Source organism: Euprymna scolopes, chromosome 21 (genome assembly GCF_053919585.1).
Source record: "Euprymna scolopes isolate OS-2025 chromosome 21, ASM5391958v1, whole genome shotgun sequence".
NCBI lineage: Eukaryota > Metazoa > Mollusca > Cephalopoda > Sepiida > Sepiolidae > Euprymna > Euprymna scolopes.
The window spans coordinates 11,091,006-11,112,958 of record NC_136502.1 but is presented as its reverse complement, the minus strand read 5'-3'; the positions used below and the strand labels follow the sequence as shown (position 1 = coordinate 11,112,958).

Sequence of the window (21,953 nt, the reverse complement as noted above, 5' to 3'; positions counted from 1 at the left end):
ATTTTTAGTGGATATTTGATCCAAAATGAATTTCACAATTTTTCAGCTTCAGACATACAGATTTATTCAGCACGATGTCCAATCAGTGTATGAGATAAACCAGAGACTTCTCTCTGATCATACGTACTTCAAGTTGGGTAACCAAAACACTTATGATAATAAAATTGAGCCTATCAATATAGGTTCATACATCTGTATACGAGAACAAAACAAAAAATCTATGCGCATGTTAAAGATTGGATCAACTTCAAAATAGACGCAGTGAATGTTCGATAATTATTTTGTCTACTTGTTATATATTCAGCATAAATTGCATCGAAAATAACTGTGGTCGACAGCGGAAAGAGTAAATCATTGTTGGCAGAATTTTGGGTTTTGTTGTTTCATTTTGAGAATGCTGCTGTACTTTTTTAATGATTGACATTAGTTGTCCTTTGTTTAATGGAAAATCAACTTTTTTGCTCTTTTTGGGTTCATGCAACATTTTCTTGTTATAGTTTTAAACTTGCTCTGATATTAAAAATAGATATTCTGAGGAAGGTGAAATTTCTTAGACAACACGTATCTCTCTTTCTTATCTGTTTTCACTCTCACACACACACACACACACACATATATATATATATATATATATATATATATATATATATATATATATATATATATATATATATATATATTATATAAGTGAACGTGTCTGTGTGTGTACATTTCCCTACGCAATAACTCCGTCAATCTTAAGTCTACAGACTAGAAATTTGATATACAGGGTACTGAGATTTGGGAAAATCGATGTGATCGGTTTTCGGCCAGAAATTTGGCCGGTAAGGGGTCAAAGTTCAACGATTTGATCTTTGAGAACTCTACCAAACTCCTGCAACAATTTTGGGTCTAAACACTTGAGATTTTCGATATTGGTTCCTTAGACATGGGTCTAACTTAATAACTTGAGTTGAGTGCAAAAGAATAAATGTTAAGGGGTCATAATAGGGGTCAAAGTTAAAGAAATTGACCGCTGCATAACATTTGCTATCTCCGATAGATACATCAGACTTACAGACTTATTCAACAGAAATTTGGCTGTTAAGGGATCAAAGTTCAACCTTTGACCTTTGAAAACTTTACCAAACTTCTCCGCCAATTTTGGGTCTAAACACTTGAAATTTTAGATATAGGTTCCTCGGACACGGATGTAACTTAATAACTTGATTTGAGCCCAAAACAATAAATGTTAAGGGGTCATAATAGGGGTCAAATTTAAAAAAATTGACCACTTTTTTTTTTTTTTGCTCACCATACACCTCCAAACACCCGGGCAACGCTGGGCTGAAATGATAGTATATATATATATATATATATATATATATATATATATATATATATATATATATATATATATATATGTATATATATATATATATATGTATATATATATATATATATGTATATATATATATATATATATATATATATATATGTATATATATATATATATATGTATATATACATATATATATATATGTATATATATATATATGTATATATATATATATATATATATATATATATATATATATATAAAATAAAATATGCATCAAGTACACTTGAAAACAGAATTACAATGCAATATTACGAAAATAAACAAATATTTTACTGGTTTGAAATGTGTGTGTGGGGTGCATTTGTGGCGTAGGGAGATTTTATATCTTAAATCATCATTTTTATATAAATCGTATAATATTTTTGGAAGGTAGCCCAGGTTTATGTACTATTTTCTCATAAAATTATTTTTTATAATTGTCCATTGTTCTGGGGTAGTTAACATCCCCAATATCCAGGATAGTATGGATTCTTCTGGCACTATGTAAGCCAGACATTTCTGCCTACGAGCAGAGAGCACACGCATAGTTTAACCGCCCACAAGACTCTTTCACTTTAATATTGTCACCCCTAAACAGGACCACAACATCCATATAAATTATGGTGAAATAATTCAACTTGTGTCTGTGACTCTTGTTATACAAAGTGTCCATAAAATGTGGGTAACGTAATTACGAAGTCATTTCTTGTGCTACATCTTTATTGAATTTACCCGCTGCAATAAGACCGAAAAGTGAGCAAAATCAGCTCCACCCTCACAGAATATCGTTTAAAAATAAATGTCTAACCAAAAGCGTAGTTTACCAGGCCACAATATTTGCGAAAGAAAACCTGAATAACAAGAAATATTATGTAGGTATGACATCCTTAAATTTCAAAACCTGATACTATGACCACAAAAGTACATTCAACAATAAAAAAACACCGTATGAAAACAACACTAGCGAATAAATACTGGGAACTCAAGGAAAGCAGACATTCGCCGGTAGTCGAATGGAAAATAATAAGACAAGCTACCATGTGTAGGGACCTAGACGACCCATGTAGATTATGCCTTCATGAAAAATTTGCTATCCTGTACTTTAAAGAACCCCAACATCTATTAAACTGTAGAAGAGAAATAGCAAACAACTGTGTTCACAAGATAAAATTTACTCTAGGATAGTGATACAAAATAGTTTTAAAACTAAAACTAACAAAAACAATAGAAAATAAACAAATAAATAAATTAAATAAACATGAATATACATAAACGATAACACATATATGTATGTATATATATATGTATATATATATATGTGCATATATGTATATACACATATATATATTTATATATAAACTAACATTAAAAAAAAAAAAAAACACGAACCTGGATTTAAAACAGATCAAGAAACTAAATATCCAGGCTAAATAGAGTACACACAAAGGAACATGTCAACCAGAGGTCAAATAGGCCTTTGTCCGATAAGTGCATGCTCATTGGCTGATAGGAAGGGCGCGGTGGATACTAGAAAGCTGATTGGCTAACTAAAATCTCAATAGAAGATGCGCATATAAAAACGACAAACAATCACAGAATTTGCGCATAAGCCTGAAGAGTCCTAGAATGGATGAAACGCGGAATATTCAGTGTAGCTAATTCGCCATATATATTTTATAAATAACTAACTAGCTCTACCTACATATTGAGCACTTTTGAAGTAAATACTTAAAGTTTACGCATAAATTTATACTTTCATATATTAATTTTATGTGAGTAAATTAAGTAGTTATATATATATATATATATATATATATATATATATATATATATATATATATATATACGCAGCTGTAAATACCTTATAATATGTTTATGTAGCACAAAATCAATCACTTAATAATCATATCATTATTCAAAATGGCGAAATGGAAATATATTATAAGGTATTTACAGCTTCTCTTCCAATTTTCGGATTTTAATCATGTTAAAACTCATTTTATTTCCTTTTGATGGATTAATTGTTGCTATTTATTCAGATGAGTTAAGGGCAAAATAGATTCACTGATTGATATAACACTTAAGTGATTGATTTTGCGCTACGAAACAGATACTGTCAAGAATTGTAAATGTCAACTGAATTAAAGGAATAAATTATAAGATGGTCAACATCATGAATTTTGGAATATAGTCTTTTGTCATTTATTCACTAAATATATATATACTAGCAGTTCAGCCTGGCTTTGCTTGGGCCCGATGTACTATTCGTAACTGTATGTGCATATGTATATATTAAAAAGCCTGCATATGTACCGTAATGCCTTTCTATATAATAGGCTTCCTTAACTACCATAGAGAAAAGTTGATAAAGACAACGGAGCTGAAATTTGTTTTAAACTTAGCCCTTATTTTGACCCCTTAAATTTATTCTTTTGGGCTCAAATCAAATTAAAATGTTTGATCCATGTCCAAGTAACCTACATCTAAAATTTACAGTGTTTAGACCCAAAATTGGCAGAGGAGTTTGGTAGAGTCTGCAACGGTCTGAGTACCCGTTATTTAAAAATTCAATTGTTTAGACTCGAAGTTGGCTTAGTAATTTGCTAGAGAACGCAAATGTAAAATCTTTTAAACTTTGACCGCTTGACACCCAAATTCTCGGCCAAAAACCGATTAAAAAGCTTGCCCTATATCTGAATACACTTTATGGAAAATTTCAAATATTTAGACAAAAAATTGGCTGAGTAATTTGGTAGAAACCACAGAGATCAATTCTTTTTTAACTTTGAATCCAATTTGGACCTCTTAAAATTTATTGTTTTGGGCTCAAATCAAATTATAAAGTTTGATTCATGTTCAAAGAACCTATATCTAAAATTTCAAGTGTTTAGACCCAAAATTGGTGGAGTTTGATAGAGTTCTCAAAGGTTAAATCGTTGAACTTTGACCCCTTAATATGCAAATTTTAGGCCAAAAACCGATTAAAACGATTTTCCCAAACCTCAATATCCCTTATGTCAAATTTCGAGTCTCTAGACTGAAAATTGATAGTTATTGTGTTGGGAAATGTACACAGACAGACAGGTAGACAGACAGACACACACACGCAGATTTTCACATTTATATATATATATATATATATATATATACAGAGAGAGAGAGAGAGAGAGAGAGAGAGAGAGAGAGAGAGAGAGAGAGAGAGAGATAAAAAGGAACAACCCCTGTTATGTGTTCATCAATTTTTCGTCTTTATACATACATACAACGTGTCCATAAAGGCAGTGAAGAGTTGAAAATCTTTGTCATTTTACCATATAAAATTATTTTTTTCTCTCTTTCAGATATTGTACAGATAATAATTTGGAAATTAATAATGGGAAAGTATAACATTGAACAACGTACGCAAGTTGTGAAATTGTTTTACCAAGAGCTTATCGATGTCATTTGCATGTAAGAGATTGCCCAAGTCACAACACAATTCGAAGCATTCTGTGCCGATTTGAAGACCTTGTGGGGATATTTTAAAGAAAGAGTCTATGCTAACAAACCCCAAACCCTGCAAGAATTGAAGGAAAACAGCAGGAACGAAATAAGGCAGTCATATCACAATCTAGAGATTCTGCAATCAATCATGAATAATGTTTTGGAAAAAGCACAAATATGCGAGCTGAAAATGGGCAGCATTTAAAAGATTATTTTTCATAAACAAGAAATGTTTGAATTTTGCTATTTTATTTTAAAAATTTTCCTGTGTCTTAATCAGATTGTGTTAAAATTACAAAAAGATATCATAAAAAATAAAGAATCTATTTAAGTTCACAACTCTTCAGTGACTTTTTGGACACCCTGCATATAATAATGTAAAAATTTACATATATACAGGGTGGGCCATAAGTCACGCACCAAAGAATTAAGTGATGTGAAACTGTCGAATCTGCGGGGCAAAATATATTTTCTTTTCTTTGGGTATAAGATACATCTTATGTTATGATTGTATCAGCGTGTACAGCGTGTTTTTCAGTTTATTGGTTAAGTTTGGTTTTAATAAATAACGTTTATTACTATCAGAATTATTTCCAAACCATTTGGTGCGCAACTTATGGCCCACCCTGTATAATAACTAGCATTTCAGTCCAGCGTTGCTTGGGTGCTTGGAAGTGTATGTTGAGCAAAAAAAAAAAAAAGCGGTCAATTTTTTTAACTTTGACCCCTGTTATGACCCCTTAAACATTTATTGCTTTGGGCTCAAATCAAGTTATTAATTTAGATCCATGTCTAAGGAACCTATATCTAAAATTTCAAGTGTTTAGACCCAAAATTGTTGCAGGAGTTTGGTAGAGTTCTCAAAGGTCAAATCGTTGAACTTTGACTCTTTAACAGCCAAATTTCTGGACGCAAACCGATCACAAAGATTTTCCCAAATCTCAGTACCCTGTACATCAAATTTCGAGTCTGTAGACTGAAAATTGACAGAGTTAGTGCGTTAGAAAATGTACACACACTCACACACACACACACACAGACAAACAGACACGTTCACTTTTATACCTTCTATAATATAAAACTGGACGTGTGTGTGTGTGTGTGTGTGTGTGTGTGTGTGTGTGTGTGTGTGTGTGTGTGTGTGTGTGTGTGTGTGTCTGGTCACGAATAGGCTCCTATATGCTTGATTATTATAAAAAAATGATCACATATAATGATAGAAGGTGTATCGAGACACAGGAATGGGTATGTTTGATCTGGCATAATGATGATTCATTAAAATTGTGGGGTCTGCATTCGCGTCTGGTCCACAAAGTATGGAAATAAAAAATTAAAAAAAAAACGTTTACAAGTGTTTTTGATATAGATGTACATAAGAATACTTTGATAAGTATGTTTTAACTTAAATAAGGATGGTATAATAAAATTGTGGGGTCTGCGTTCGCGCCTGGCCTCCATAGAATGGAAATAGGCACAAACTTTAATAAAGACTTTTCATATCTATCTGTATAAGTATACTTTGATAATTATGTTTCAGTTTGAAGAAATATGGTATAATAAAATTATGGGGTGTTCGTTCGCACCTGACCTCCATAGAATGGAAATATGTCACAAAGTTAAACAAGTTTTTTTTTTAATATAGATCCACATAATATTGTGATAAGTGTTTCAGTGTGAACAGGTATGGCATGATAAATTATGGGGTTTATCTATTTTATTTTTACTTTCATCATATTTTGCTTTGGTTTCGATACTCCCAAATTCGAAGCTATTTCTTTACAACCCTTCCTTTTCATAACCTATCATACTTTCATAAATCAGAGTCCATTTTCTGTAGGCTGTTTTTGAAGCCAGTCAACGACGAGTAGTTTTGCTAGTGTATATATATATATATATATGTAGAAATGTACATGTGGTAAGTTACATACCAAAATGACACCAAACCAAGTCATCATACAACTGTGAAACTTTATTTACTAAGCACTTTATGAGTAAATATTTTTCAATTCACCGCCTACCAATTAAAGTTATTATTTTTATTTTTATTTATATATACTCCGCTATGTTTATATTTACAGGATTTCCTCCTAATTAACTGATCATTCTGAATTCTAGAATGCAACTATTATTGTCGGGGCTCCAAATGTGAGCTATATTCAATTTGATCTAGTGTCATTCAAAGGCGACAAAGAGAATAGATGGAAACACTTTCATGGAAATTAAATTACCTTTGATTTTTCTGAAATATTTTTCCTTCAAATTTCAGTTTCTTTCAAGTCTTTAAAAAAAGTTAGGAGGTACAACATTGGTACATCCTTGCCTTTGAAAATTAAAATATTTCACATTTGCATTGAATTTGATTGATAATCACTAGATACCAATTAAACAAGGTTTCCTGAATTTCAGTTTTTTCTTAAGACTCCTTGAGCGTAAACCTTTACTTTTATACATTTTGTAGAATCAGAATCATATATTCAACTTCGTGCAACTATATTGTAATAGCGAAATTCGGTATTTTAATAATTAATTTCAAGGCAAACGAACGGTCTCTATTTAATTGTCATGATACAGTAATGAATATATCCAAAAATTACGAAAAACGATAAGGTAAGAAAATAGGAAATGAAAATATTTTTGGATGAAAATTAACGAAAATAAAATGGTTTTCTATAATACACTGGCAAGTTCCAAAGGGAAGTAAGTAGTGTGTTACTGTTGCTAATTTTTTAATAAATATGACAAGCACTTTTTACAATAATGATCGATAACTCATGTTTTTTTTATAATGTGATAATATTTAAGTACTTCTGGCATGCTAATTAAATAGATATCGTTGCTTTTAGTTGAAATTGACACACAACGTCAATAGAAACCATTGTTTTCTTTTCTGAATCGATTTTTCGTTTTCCGAATTTCGCTATTATAGTTTAGTTGCACCATCGATTTTAATTAAAATTGGAATACGTATTCTAGGCATAAGACTTAATATTATTATAGATTTATTTTAATCTTTGTAAGTGGACATAAAATTAGTGCAAAACTGTTCTGTTTGGGAAATTTATTTTTATATGTCTTGGAACATGAAATTGGTTAATAAAATTTAAATAATTTCTGCTAATATTTTGATATCGAAGTCTTAATTTGACTGAACAGGCAATGTTTACATCAACTATGATAATTATTTTTATAGTTTATATTAACTAAAAAAAATTGTGAGGATTGTGCCAAAAGTAAACCCTCCTTTTTTTGAAACTCATACAAAAGTCATTCCAAAATCAAAGCCTTTTACTTTTTTTTAACTAAAAAAGTTGAAGAGCTACATAAATGGGAATGGTACTATTAAAACGAGCCACCTTTTATGCTCCAGAATTTATTTTTCCACATAGTCACCACCATTCTCAGTGCACTTTTGCCAGAAATTCAATGATACCTCTGCTTCTGATGTATGTCCATGACAGAGGTTGCTTTCTTAGGCTCACACCGTCAATATCAGCAGCAGAGAGATGAAACTTTCAAATCATGAATGTATGCGTTCAGTCATCATTAGGGCTATGACAAAAGAATATTCTTGTCATTATTTTGTCTCTCGAGTATATATCAGTTGATATCTTACATGTTTTTAGATAGAGTGATGTGGTCCTCCATTGATTATCTCTGTTTAACTGCATCGGATATATACTCGAGAGTAAAAACCATGATAAGAATATTCTTTGTCATAGCCCTAGTAATCATAACAATGAATTTTTCTCTGATCCATTTAAAAATGTAGGAGCCATTACTTCAGGAAGATCCCTCGTGCATGTGTATATATATATATATATATATATATATATATATATATATATATATATATATATATATATATGTCAGAGCAAACAGATAATAAAACAGGTTAAAAACATTTTGAAAAAAAGTTAAAAACATTAAATCTGAAAAGGAAACACTTGATAAGTGGATAGTACTTTTATCGAGCTTTTACATCTGGTTGAGATTACTTTATGAATATGAATTCTGTAATATTTATAATATACTTTAGTTTTACCATCTTGGATCATTTTGGTAAATTTAATTGTAATTTTTATTTTATTTTATTTTATATGTGTGTGTGTGTGTGTTTGTGTTTTATTCTTTTATTATCGTTTCATCTGTTTAGTTACACATGTTTCGGTTAGCGAATCGTATCAACGATCCAGCAACTTCATCAGACTTTACAGAAATGGTTTTTATGATCATTATGATGTATAATTAGGATCATAATAACAATTTCTGTAAGTCTGATGAAGTTACTGGATCGTTAATACGATTCGGTAACCGAAACATGTGTAACTAAACAGATGAAACGGTAATAAAAGAATAAAACACATATTTGCTCCGCAATAGTATTCTCCAGGTTTTTAGTCATTACCATTTTTGATATATATATATATATATATATATATATATATATATATATATATATATATATATATATATATATATTAATGAAACAGTTGTAATGGAAAAAATCCAGGAAATAAGCGATGGTTATAAAAGAGAAAACGTGAGTCTTTGAATTTTCAACAACATATTACACTATTATATATATATATGCATGTATATGTATGTATGTATATGTATGTATGTATATGTATGTATATATATGTATGTATATACATGTATGTATATATATATATATGTGTATATATATATGTATGTATATACATGTATGTATATATATATATATGTGTATATATATAAATATGTATATATATGTATATATATATAAATATGTATATTTATATGTATATATATGTATATATATATAAATATGTATATTTATATGTATATATATGTATATATGTATATATATGTGTATATATATGTATATATATATATGTATATTTATATGTATATATATGTATATGTGTATATATATGTATATATATGTGTATATATATGTATATGTGTATATATATGTATATATATGCATATATATGCATGTATATATGTGTATATATATGTATATATATGTATACATATATATATATATGTATTTATATATATGTATATATATATATGCATGTATATATATATATGTATATATGTGTATATATATGTTGCAATCATCATATATGTATGTATATGTATGAATATATATGTATATATATATGTATATGTAATATATATGTATATATGTATATAGATGTATATATATATGTATATATATATATGGATAGATATGTGTATATATATATGTATGTATATATATGTATATATGTATGTATATATATGTATATATATATGTATGTATATATGTGTATATATATGTATGTATATATATGTATATATATATGTATGTATATATATGTATATATATATATATATGTATGTATATTTATATATATATATATATGTATATTTATGTATATATATGTATAAATAAATGTAGATTTATATATATATGTATATATAGATGTATATATATGTATACATACGTGTATATATGTATATATTGTATATATATGTATATATATATGTATATATATGTATATGTATATATATATGTATATATATATGTGTGTATATATGTGTGTATATATATGTATATATGTGTGTATATATATGTGTATAAATATATGTATATATATGTATATATACGTGTATATATGTATATATATGTGTGTATATATGTATATATATGTATGTATATATGTATATATGTGTGTGTGTATATACGAGGGGCGTGCAATAAGTAATGCCCCTGACCCACTTCCAGTTTTCTGATCTAGCTGAAATTTTGCATGTGCAATGATTTATATCTCTACATCTTATGTGGCAAATTACAGCTCTGAACTAATTGTGGTTTCTGTTTTACTGGTGTTGGAACTGAGTTAGGTGTGAAATGGAGCCTCTTGAATGTCGAGCAGTGATCCGGTTTTTGTATTTGAAAGGACGCACACCACAGGAGACTTTTGATGAAATGAAAGAAACTGATGGTTATAATGCTCCATCATATAACCTTGTAAAACGTTGGCATCGTGAATTCAAACATGGCCGGAAGTCTGTGAAAACAGCTCCCAGACCTGGTCGCCCCCTTCTGCCATTGATGAGGCATCTGTCTGTCAAGTTGAGGCTGCCATTTTGGAAGATTGGCACATAACTATTTACCAAATAGCCCAAGATGTCAAGATTAGTACAGGGTCTGTGCAAACTATCATTCATAACCATTTGCATATGCATATGGTGTCTTCCAGATGGATTCTCAGGTTGCTCACACCATTCCAGAAGCGAGAACGAGTCGAGTGCTCAAGGATGAATTTGGAGATGTGCCAAGAAGATAAGTCAAAGTTTTTCAAAAGACTGATTACACAGAATGAAACCTGGGTCCATCACTATGATCCAGAGACCAAAGCCCAGTCACTGCAGTGGAAGCACTTCAACTCACCACCTCCAAAGCAGGCAAGTGTGCAGCCCTCTGCTGGCAAGGTCATGCTCACAGTCTTCTGGGACCAGGACGGAGTAGTGGTGACAGATTTCATGGGAAAGGGTATCACAATTACAGGAGCCTATTTGAGGAAATTAATGGAAGCTATCAAAATCAAGAGGAGGGGCAAGATCAGCAAAGGTACCCTCCTCCTGCATGACAACGCTCAGGTCTACAACTCGCATGTCGCCAGATCACAAGCACAGGCGTGTGGTTATGAAATCCTTCCCCATCCTCCCTACTTTCCTAACCTTGCACCCTCTGACTTTCACCTCTTCCCAGCGATGAAGTTGTTTTTGAAAGGAAAGCGTTTCCCAGATGATGCAGCCTTGATTTCTGAAGTCACATTGTGGTTGGAGGACTAACCTGTGGTGTTCTACAAAAACGGTCTCCAGAGCTGCATCAAACCCGACAGGCTGCTAAATCCCACCCCCACACTGTAGAGATCCCTAGATGTAAAAGATCTTTTTACTCCAATAGTTTCTTCCCCAGAACCACTAGACTCTGGAATGCCATTCCAGGTCCTTGCTTCCCCAACAGTACTGACGTGCAGAAGTTCAAGTGTAACGTGAACCGACACCTTGCTGCCCAGATCCCTACATAGTACGCCAGTAGTTGTTGCCCCTGATAGTAGCCCCCTACACCAAAGTGGCAATTTGCCTTGTTTGGGGTGAAAATGTAATAAAAAAAAAAAAAACGATGGGAGAAATGCATAACTCTGGATGGTTCCTATGTAGAGAAAGACTAATAACTGTGCCAAGTTTCGTTGCTCTACTCCTATGGGAAGTGGATCAGGGGCATTACTTATTACACGCCCCTCCCATATATATATATATATATATATATATATATATATATATATATATATATATATATATATATATATAACTACTTAATTTACTCACATAAAATTAATATACGAAAGTATAGATTTATGCGTAAACTTTAAGTATTTACTTCAAAAGTGCTCAATACGTAGGTAGAGCTAGTTAGTAAGTTATAAAATATATATAGCGATTAAGCTACACTGAATATTCCACGTTTCATCCACTCTAGGACTCTTCAGGCTTATGCGCGAATTTTGCACTGGATTATTTATCTTCCATCAGACTATCCATTCACGTGAAATCACCTTTTTCTGCACCATATTCCCTCCGCTTCAATTTTTGTTATCAAGTAAGATCTTTGAGTTACTTGTTGTTTCATCAAATACTTTTGTATGCAAAACCCAATCCCGCATTTTGCTAATTCCTACCCTCTGATGAGAAGGAAAGTATTTCTTCGAAACTCTGTGCATTAAGGACTATCCTCTTATTAAGTGTTTCCTTTTCAGATTAAATATGTTTTTAACGCTTTTTCAAAGTGTTTTTTAACATGTTTTATTAACTATTTGCTCTTATATATATATATATATATATATATATATATATATATATATATATATATATATATATATATATATATATAATTTTTTCTGTTTGTTTTTTCTTTTTCCAAATGTTGCTGATTATTTGTATGAGATTTTAGTCAATCACAGAAGGTTGTTCCTATACAATGAAACCGCTGGTTCGGCTTTGGAATATGTATGTATGGTTTTTAAATAAATATTTGTATTTAGCTCTTAAATTTGCGATCGAGCATTTTATTTGATTTCTTTTCATCACATTTTGACATTATATATATATATATATATATATATATATATATATATATATATATATATATATATATATTACTTAATTGTCAGTCTTGCCAGCCATTACTTTTGGAATGCCCCATAATGATGTTTATTTTAGTAGCTATCCCAAAGTAAACTTTATTCAGTGTCTACAGTTTGTAATTATTTTGCTTCTACAGTTTAGTAACTTTTTTAAGATTGTTAAATTCCAAAATTTTAAGGCTTTTACTCAGACATAATCTGCACGGATTCTCTAAAAATCTATGTACCTTTCCACTGTTATATCGTTACAATATTTTTGGCATGTGGAGGTGGTATGACCATAAAAATTTGGGTGATTACATTTACAACCAGGAATGATAAGGCCTAATCAATCAGATGCAAAAATCACTTTATAAAATATACTGAATCCCTTTGAAATTTTAAGTGACAATTTTCCCTTATTGACATGAGAAGATCACTATGTTCTGCTTATCCTAATTGGAATAATTCTTTACCTGAAAAGCTTTTTTGGCTGGATGCATTTTTGTGATTCTTTTTTTTTAATCCAATGCGATTCCCCCTGTTTTTTTTTATCAGGTTTGTATATATATATATATATACATATATATATATATATATATATATATATATATATATATATATATATATATATATATATTTTTAAATGTTGGTTATAGAAGGTTTTAAGAAAATTGGGTGTTTGCCCAGAATTATTTCCATAAAAAAATAAAAAATAAAGATAAGTCTGTATGATGTACATACTCATGATAGAAAGAAAATATCGAACACTAAAATCATGTAAATTGATCAAATAATTTTATTTTTAAAGTACGGGTGACGATCTTGTGATGCCATCTTGAAAACCGTCTAAAGCAACAAGGGAGATTACTCCAAATCAAGATTTTAGAAACTCGTTTTTAACAGGAGGAAATTCAAATGGTTTTCTTTATAAAAAATAAAACCACTTGAACAAGTTATGTGATCTTTGGAGTATGATACGTACATTATACAGATTTTAAAAAAATGTTTTTTCTTGTCTGGCCAAGCGACGAAAATTGTTCCAAACGTTTCAAGGTCAAGACTGTTTTTTCATATGATGCTAAGTTTTTATGTTTGTTGAATGATATGATTTATAATTTAGATGGTGATACAAACAATGTGCTTGAAAAACTAATATTTTTTTAAGTGTTCGTCAAATTTCTTTTCTGTTAGCAAAACTATTTTTGACGCTGATCACTGTATTTTTCAGAGCAATACAGTTCCCATTATTCCCTGGCGCATGCACCTTGGACGGACTTCAACACCTTCATGAAACCAATAAAACAAAGATTCTCCTGTCCAGGGGACACACGGCTGTCTCCAAAGTGTTCATTCAAACCAAAAATGGGAAATATTACCGAGTCCAGACAACAAGCTGGTTTAGTCTCTGCAAAACCTTGGACTTTACCAGAAAGAAGTAAACCAAATTTTGATTTCCCACAATTACCTGTGGTGAAAAAATCGGACAACAAAGGAAGTGTAGAACATTTGGTTCAGTTACCTTTACCGAAATATTATGTTCTGGAACAGAATCCAGGAAACTGTCCCCAACAAAAAATACATTCTGATTCTTCAAGAGAAATGGAACGCTCTGGACAATTGCCTCTGACTAAATATTATGTTGTTGAGAGCAATATGGAGTGCTTGTCCCATGCAGGTAAGCGCCGAGAGAATTCTACACAGGTGGATTGTTCAATCCCCTTAACAATTCCAAAATATTATGTTCTTGAACGAGACTCTCAAAGCCGTCCACAGATCACACGAAGACAGACACCAGATCCGAAAGTATAGAAGATTCATAAATAAAGCAAATAATGATTATCAAGAAGATTAGCATCAATTTCTTAAGCGAAAAATGGTCGTTAATATAACTATCATCGTTTGGTCAGATGACGAAGCAATCCAGAAGATTCGATATTCTTTTTTTATAAGTAAAAAATACAAAGAAAATTGATAATAATAAAATTGCACTAACAATAAGTAAAGAATTATTTGATAGATATAACAGTAAATAATGATAATAATTCTAACAAGAAAGCACTTTGAGAGCGCAGATTTACACCAAGTATTCATCTTTAAGGAACTGATTAGCCATGTTACAGGGACCATATAATGCCACGATGAAAGATTTTTTAAATTATTCATTCCAAACACATCATCATAAGTGTATGTATATATATATTTATATACAGGGTGACCCCAAATACATATATATATATATATATATATATATATATATTTATATACAGGGTGACCCCAAAAAAGACAAAAGCTAAATGGTGGCCATCTAGAACATATGCTGTAGAACAGAGAAAAAAAGGCCAAATACCCTAGTGTTTTTATCTTATGTTTTGAATATAATTAAACTAGTTATAACCAAAGTTTCATTTCATTCGGACAAAACACTAAGAAACGGGGCCCGTTTTTTTTGTGTCACCCTGTATATCATATACATAACATAAGACACAAGTATATATATATATATATATATATATATATATATATATATATATATATATATATATATGTGTGTGTGTGTGTGTGTGTGTATATATAGCCTTGTCGTCAAAGATAATTATTTTACTACATATAAAAGTAAAAATAAACATCATCATAAGTGCATGTGTATATATATATATATATATATATATATATATATAAGAAATGATGATCAAAGAACGGCATAAGATATACAAACTTATACTTACCATTTTTTTAAAACCATCATAGGGCATATGAATTTCATGTCAGTCACTGAATGTAACATCAGCTCAACAGTGAGGAATTTAATCCTCTAGAGCTGTATTAGATTTGATATGGAGGGGGAGTAAATGAGCTTAGTCATTTACATGTTCAAAGAAATCAAGGCAAGATTCGATACTGAACCGAATTCCCTTCAATGTTGTGTATTGATCGCTATTTTGGTGTCAAAACCTCTTCCTCCCATTGTGTTGCCGAGGAAAGAAATTGACAAAATTTAACCACGGATAGTGTACGATCATTTCAAAGATGATATTGTTATATATTTGTGATGGCACAGTGCTAAATCTTTCCTTATTTCGATACAATTTCCGATTCTGCTTCTTTTTAAATTTCTAAATATATAAATATTTTTTAATTTCTAAATATAGAATTTTTACTTTGGGGGCATGGATTGGATTACCATACAAAAAACAATGTAGTGTGTTCCTATATTTTTGCAAACATGCAAATACACTTGTGGGTAATCTATAGATTTAGTTTTATATATATATATATATATATATATATATATATATATATATATATATATATATATATATATATATATATAGTTTAAGAAATTTTTAATAAGTTTAAGAAATATAATGGGTTAAGAAACTCCAATGAGAGAAAGATGTATATTTAAATAAGGGGGTGGTCACCAACAATGTGTATTTTTTAACATTATTTTATTATTCCGTGTTTTATTATTTCATTGAAAATTATGTTTAGATCATTGTAATAATGTTTTTAAATCATTGAATTCGTTTTTAACGCGTTTCAGACGTTCTCTCTTTCTCTCTCTCTCTCTCTCTCTCTCTCTCTCTCTCTCTCTCTCTCTCTCTCTCTCTCTCTCTCTCTCGTGTTTCTATTAATCTTTCTTTTTTTATTCTTACTTGAGTGGGGGTGAGGGACCCATTGGTACTTGGTCAACTGGGTGCATAGGGTAGGATGCGTGTGTGTGTGGGGGGGGTGAATGTGTGTTTTCTTTTATTGGTTTGAAGAATGTATGTTCTGTTTTATATAGTATTATTAAGTTATTTGCTTCCCTAGGAAGATAATTGTGATTCAAGGTCGTTACTAATGTGTGTGTGGTAGGAGGGGGGCAGCTCCTCTGAAATAAGGGTAGGAGTGTTTTCATTCAATTTTGATATTTATTTTTTGGATTCTTAGATTTTAGTATTGTGATTTTTCGTTTCAGTCTTAGACTGTTCAGTTATTCTTAATATTATGTTTGTTTAGATAAAAAAAAGTGTATTTATAAATATACGTAGGGGATTTTTTAATGTTTCTATTTATTTAGAAAATCAGTCAGCTTTGATCAATGAGTGGGGGAAACCCCTTATATCAGACAATTGTTATTCATTTGGACACTCCCCTTTTTATAGGAGCTGGTTTTCCTCCAACATCTTGGGGAAACGAAACCAAAAAATCTGCCTTGCAGCCAAAGTTAAGTGCGGGATTTCAATCCCCTATGGCATGATGTTTGACCTCATTAAATTTACGCACACCTGTGTGAACTCATTCACTTAAGTTTGTAATTGTTTAATTTCGACCATTTTTACTACTCTGCCTTCTTAGCGTTGTGGTAAGTTGTCAGGCATTTTTTTTTCACCTTCGCCTCAAGGTTTTGGGTTCGAGCCTGCCTACCAACCAACCTACCTACCCCAACTTTTTTTTTTATTTTACACCTCGAAACACCCGGGCAACGCCGGGCACTAGTTAGTTTACAACAAAGGAATTACACTAAAAGAAGAGGTACCATTTAAAATCGCCGCAAATAATTTCTCCATTTGCATCTTTGAAAACTAAACATTAATCAGAAGTGACTTTTCCAGAGCATTCATCGTCAATCCCAAATATCAACTGACATGATATTGTAAACAAACACAGACGGAATTTAATGCATGACGTGATCATTATTATTTTTGAATAAATTTTTGTGAATTAGTCCACAGGACAAATTCTTGTAATATACAGGGTGTTTCAAAAGTCTTGGGAACATTACTAGTTATTAAAAATCGTTATGTTCCCAAGACGTTTGAAACACCCTGTATATCAATAGAGGATTGATTTTATAATAATACATATGCAATCTGCATAAATTTAAATATCATGTTTAATTGTATTGTACGCCGGGCAATGCCGGGCAGCCAGCTATTATATATATATATATATATATATATATATATATATATATATATATATATATATATATATATATATATATATATTACTTGTTTATTGTTATATAAACATGGTCACATCCTGCTGCTACAAATAGCCACTTGTTTCAATCAAACAACAGATATCATCAGGCAGCGACTTGACTATTCAAAAGTTCAATGAATAATTTTTGAATAGTCAAGTCGCTGCCTGATGATATCTGTTGTTTGATTGAAACAAGTGGCTATTTGTAGCAGCAGGATGTGGCCATGTTTATATAACAATAAACAAGTATTATCAGCTCTTTTTATTGAGCACTATCTAACAACTTCGTTGAATTCATTAGTCCATTACTTTTGAATAAAAAACCCCGAGTATATATATATATATATATATATATATATATATATATATATATATATATATATATATATATATATATATATATATTATATAAGAGAATTAGAATGCAAAAAACTGATAAACGCCATCTCTAAAATCATTGAATTACTGCATCAAAAAGTTAGATTGGAAATATATGTCTTCATAAAATCTAATTTCTCAATTTTAAGAAATTGGGTTTATCGTATTTTGCATTCCAATTCTTCCCTATGTTCACTGTGTTTTCCGATATTGACTGCATACAATTTAACACTATTCACGTATCGATACACTCATATATTGATTATAGAAAGCTGCTATAAAAATAATATATATAATTAATTTATCTATAATTTTGTTGTAATTTAAGATATGTCTCCCAGCTAAAAATGATTACTTTCTTCACATTTTAAAATAAAACGCCTCAAGAAAATCTAGAAGCATGTAAATTTTATAAGCATAGTTTGGACAATATCAAAAAATACGAATAGACATGTTTTAAGTAAGTCCAGATGAATTTTTTTTCATCATTAATATAAAATTAAAAATGTCTTGATGAAATTGTCGTAAAATCACACTTCATCTTTGCACCCAGTTCTCTACATGTCTGATGGCCATCTTCCTTCAAAAGAACCTTGAGTTGAATTCTTTTTCATCAAGACATTTTTAATATAAAATTAAACATGAGCAAGTGATAGCTACAGTTAAAAGTGATTGTATAAATGAAATAAAAAGATTAAATATAAACGATTATTCAGAATTTAAATAATTCATTCCGACATGTAACCTTCTTCGTTTATGAGATATGTGATAGAAGTAAGTTGTCTCTCTATATATCCCCTTTACATCTAGTTTCAAGGCTGTAGACTAAAAATTGATGGAGGAGTTTGGTAGAGACCATTCCTCAGACAAACAGACAATGCCACTTATATATATATACGTTTTATTTTTTATTACCGTATCTTTCTGTTAAGTTACATTATTGTTTCAGCTACCCGGCCGTTTTTTGGGCCGTCTGTAGCTTCCTCAAACTTTTACAGAAATGTTCGTCTGAGGAAGCTACAAACGACCAAAAAAACGGCCGGGTAGCTGAAACAATAATGTAACTTAACAGAAAGATACGGTAATAAAAAACAAAACGCATATTTGCTCTACAACAGTATTGAGCACTTTCTTCAGTTTTTATCAATTAACATTTCTACTATATATATATATATATATATATATATATATATATATATATATATATATATATATATAAACTACTTCATTTAATCACATAAATTAATATACGAAAGTATAATTTTATGTGTACTCCAATAGGTAAAGCTAGGTAGTAAGTTATAAAATGGCAATTAAGCTTCACAGAATATTCCGCATTTCATCCACACTAGGATTCATCAGGCTTATATATATAGATGTTATTTATTTGTGGTTTTTTTTGTTGTTTTTTTTTTGCTATGCTTTTTTTAAATGAGTTCAATTATTTATACGAAAGCGCATTTTTACGTAAATGCTAGTTGGGAATAATTCTCCCTTTTACCAAATTGGTATCTCCAAATGGGGAGTGGCAATATATATTCGAAATTTGGATCCCATGGAAAGAAGTCTAAACTTCTACCACTAGGCTATCTTGCATGACTGCTTAGATATATCGCAATTTACGTAGATGTTATTTATTTGTTTTTGTGATATGTTTTCCCCCAAATTTTGAATCTTGCTAGATTCAACCACTCTGATGAATCGTAGACGACGAAACACGTGCCAGTGGATAATTATATTTTAAGAACAAAATATATATATATATATATATATATATATATATATATATATATATATATATATATATATATATGGAAATTCTGAGTTAAATTATGTAAAATTACAACAAAATTTCTTGTTTGACAAAGGAGTACAAATAATTTTTGAAGTTTTTTCCTTAATCCATGGATTTTCAATGAATTGCTCATCTCATCGGAGAAAATGTTGTTAAGAAAATAGATCTGGATAATTATAAATTTTGCTTATTAACGTAAATTCAAAATAAAATTGAAAAAATAGTGTAAAAAGAAAACTCCAACGTGAAATAATGAGGAGTAGTTGTAAAATCTACTAAATACTGGTATATTCCAGAATGAATTGCGGTTTTTGTAAAATCCAACTCATATCTAGTAATTGATTATTTTCAATGTGGTAGAAGTCCTACAAAGAACTCGATATTCGTGCAGGCAAAATACTGGAATGAATTAACTTAAAAGCAGGTTTTTTTGTGGATATTTTGCCAATAAAATTTCTTTTGTAGTTAATTTATATTAAATCAATATATATTTTCTCTTATATTGTAGCATTTAAAGGTGTTTAAAGCATAATGTAATGTTGAATAAACTGAAAAGGGAATAAATTCTCAAATGCTCTCATCGGCGTTTGGTGTACAAATGAAATCTAATTCCTTTAAATCAAATCTAGATCATAAAACCAACTTTACTGTATCTGGTGAAGTCATAGTCTTAAAAGGAGAAGGATATTATTTATTAATATTGTTGCTCTATCTCGCATATTGAGCTTTTTTTTATTGGGATCATCTTATAAATATTGATACTAAAATTTATTTGGACTTTGTGTTTACAGTATTACATAATCTATAATCCTGCGACATTTCAGTATTTCATTTATATATATATATATATATATATATATATATATATATATATATATATATATATATATATATATATATACACCGTACTTTGGGGTAATTGCACCAAGTCCAGGGTAATCACGCCAACTAGCTAAAAGTGCTCTTTTGGCAACCATACATATAAAGAGCACTTTTTTTTAGTTGGCGCAATTATCCCAAAGTATGTGTATTCATTTAATATATATATATGTGTATTCATTTAATATATATATATATATATATATATATATATATATATATATATATATATATATATATATATATAATTTTAGCAGAATTATACATGCCCTTGAACTTTTTTGTAATTGGAATTCGAATTAACTGTTTACCATTCAATCAATACAAAATGCACAGTGCTAAATGTATTTTAATTTGATGCAAAAAATAGGACAAGAAAACATAAGAAGTCATATATTGACTCACAGGATGACTAATTAGTAGTTTTTTTTTAAGTCTTTACAAACTTAGTACATCTTGAAAGTGAAATTTGAATTCAGATCTGAGCACTGACTGGATCATTCTGTCATACACTGATCCAAACCATTCCGTTGTATGTTTTGAGCCTGCTGGAAGATAACCAGCAGCAAAATAGAATTTCTTATGATATTCTTTGAACAAGGTCGTTTTTCTTGAACGAGTTTCATAAAGACCAGGTTTGTGGAGGTGCATGATTAATAATCATCATGTTGATAGTTTTTGTTTTGCTTACAACTACTCCTCTCACCTTGACAACGTTTCGGTTGATGTAACCTCCGATCTATTTTCAGGTGAATCTTGTTCAACTCAGGGATCTTTCTGTTAAATTCAGGAATTTCAAATAAAATATTTATTTAATCCACAGGGTAGCATGTTCTCGTTCTCTCAGCCATGACCTGGTAGAAGTCCTAAGTAATTCACAATTGTATTTTGAGTGTCATTCTCACCGAGGATTAAATTTAAA

General features: G+C 30.1%; 1 protein-coding gene across 2 annotated transcripts in view; it reads left to right on the top strand.

Annotated features, from left to right (window-relative positions):
* The window catches only part of LOC145241992 (protocadherin gamma-A3-like), a 41,359-nt gene extending 26,383 nt beyond the window's left edge, over positions 1-14,976 (top strand). The window contains exon 3 of one of the 2 annotated variants that reach the window (XM_080104873.1): positions 14,237-14,976. In XM_080104873.1, the coding sequence (XP_079960999.1) occupies positions 14,237-14,817 (581 nt within the window). In that variant the 3' untranslated portion in view covers positions 14,818-14,976. Of the gene's footprint in view, positions 1-4,701; positions 4,906-14,236 lie in introns of those variants that run through there. The other variant, XM_080104874.1, reaches the window with a different exon arrangement.
* Positions 14,977-21,953: the final 6,977 nt, after the last annotated feature.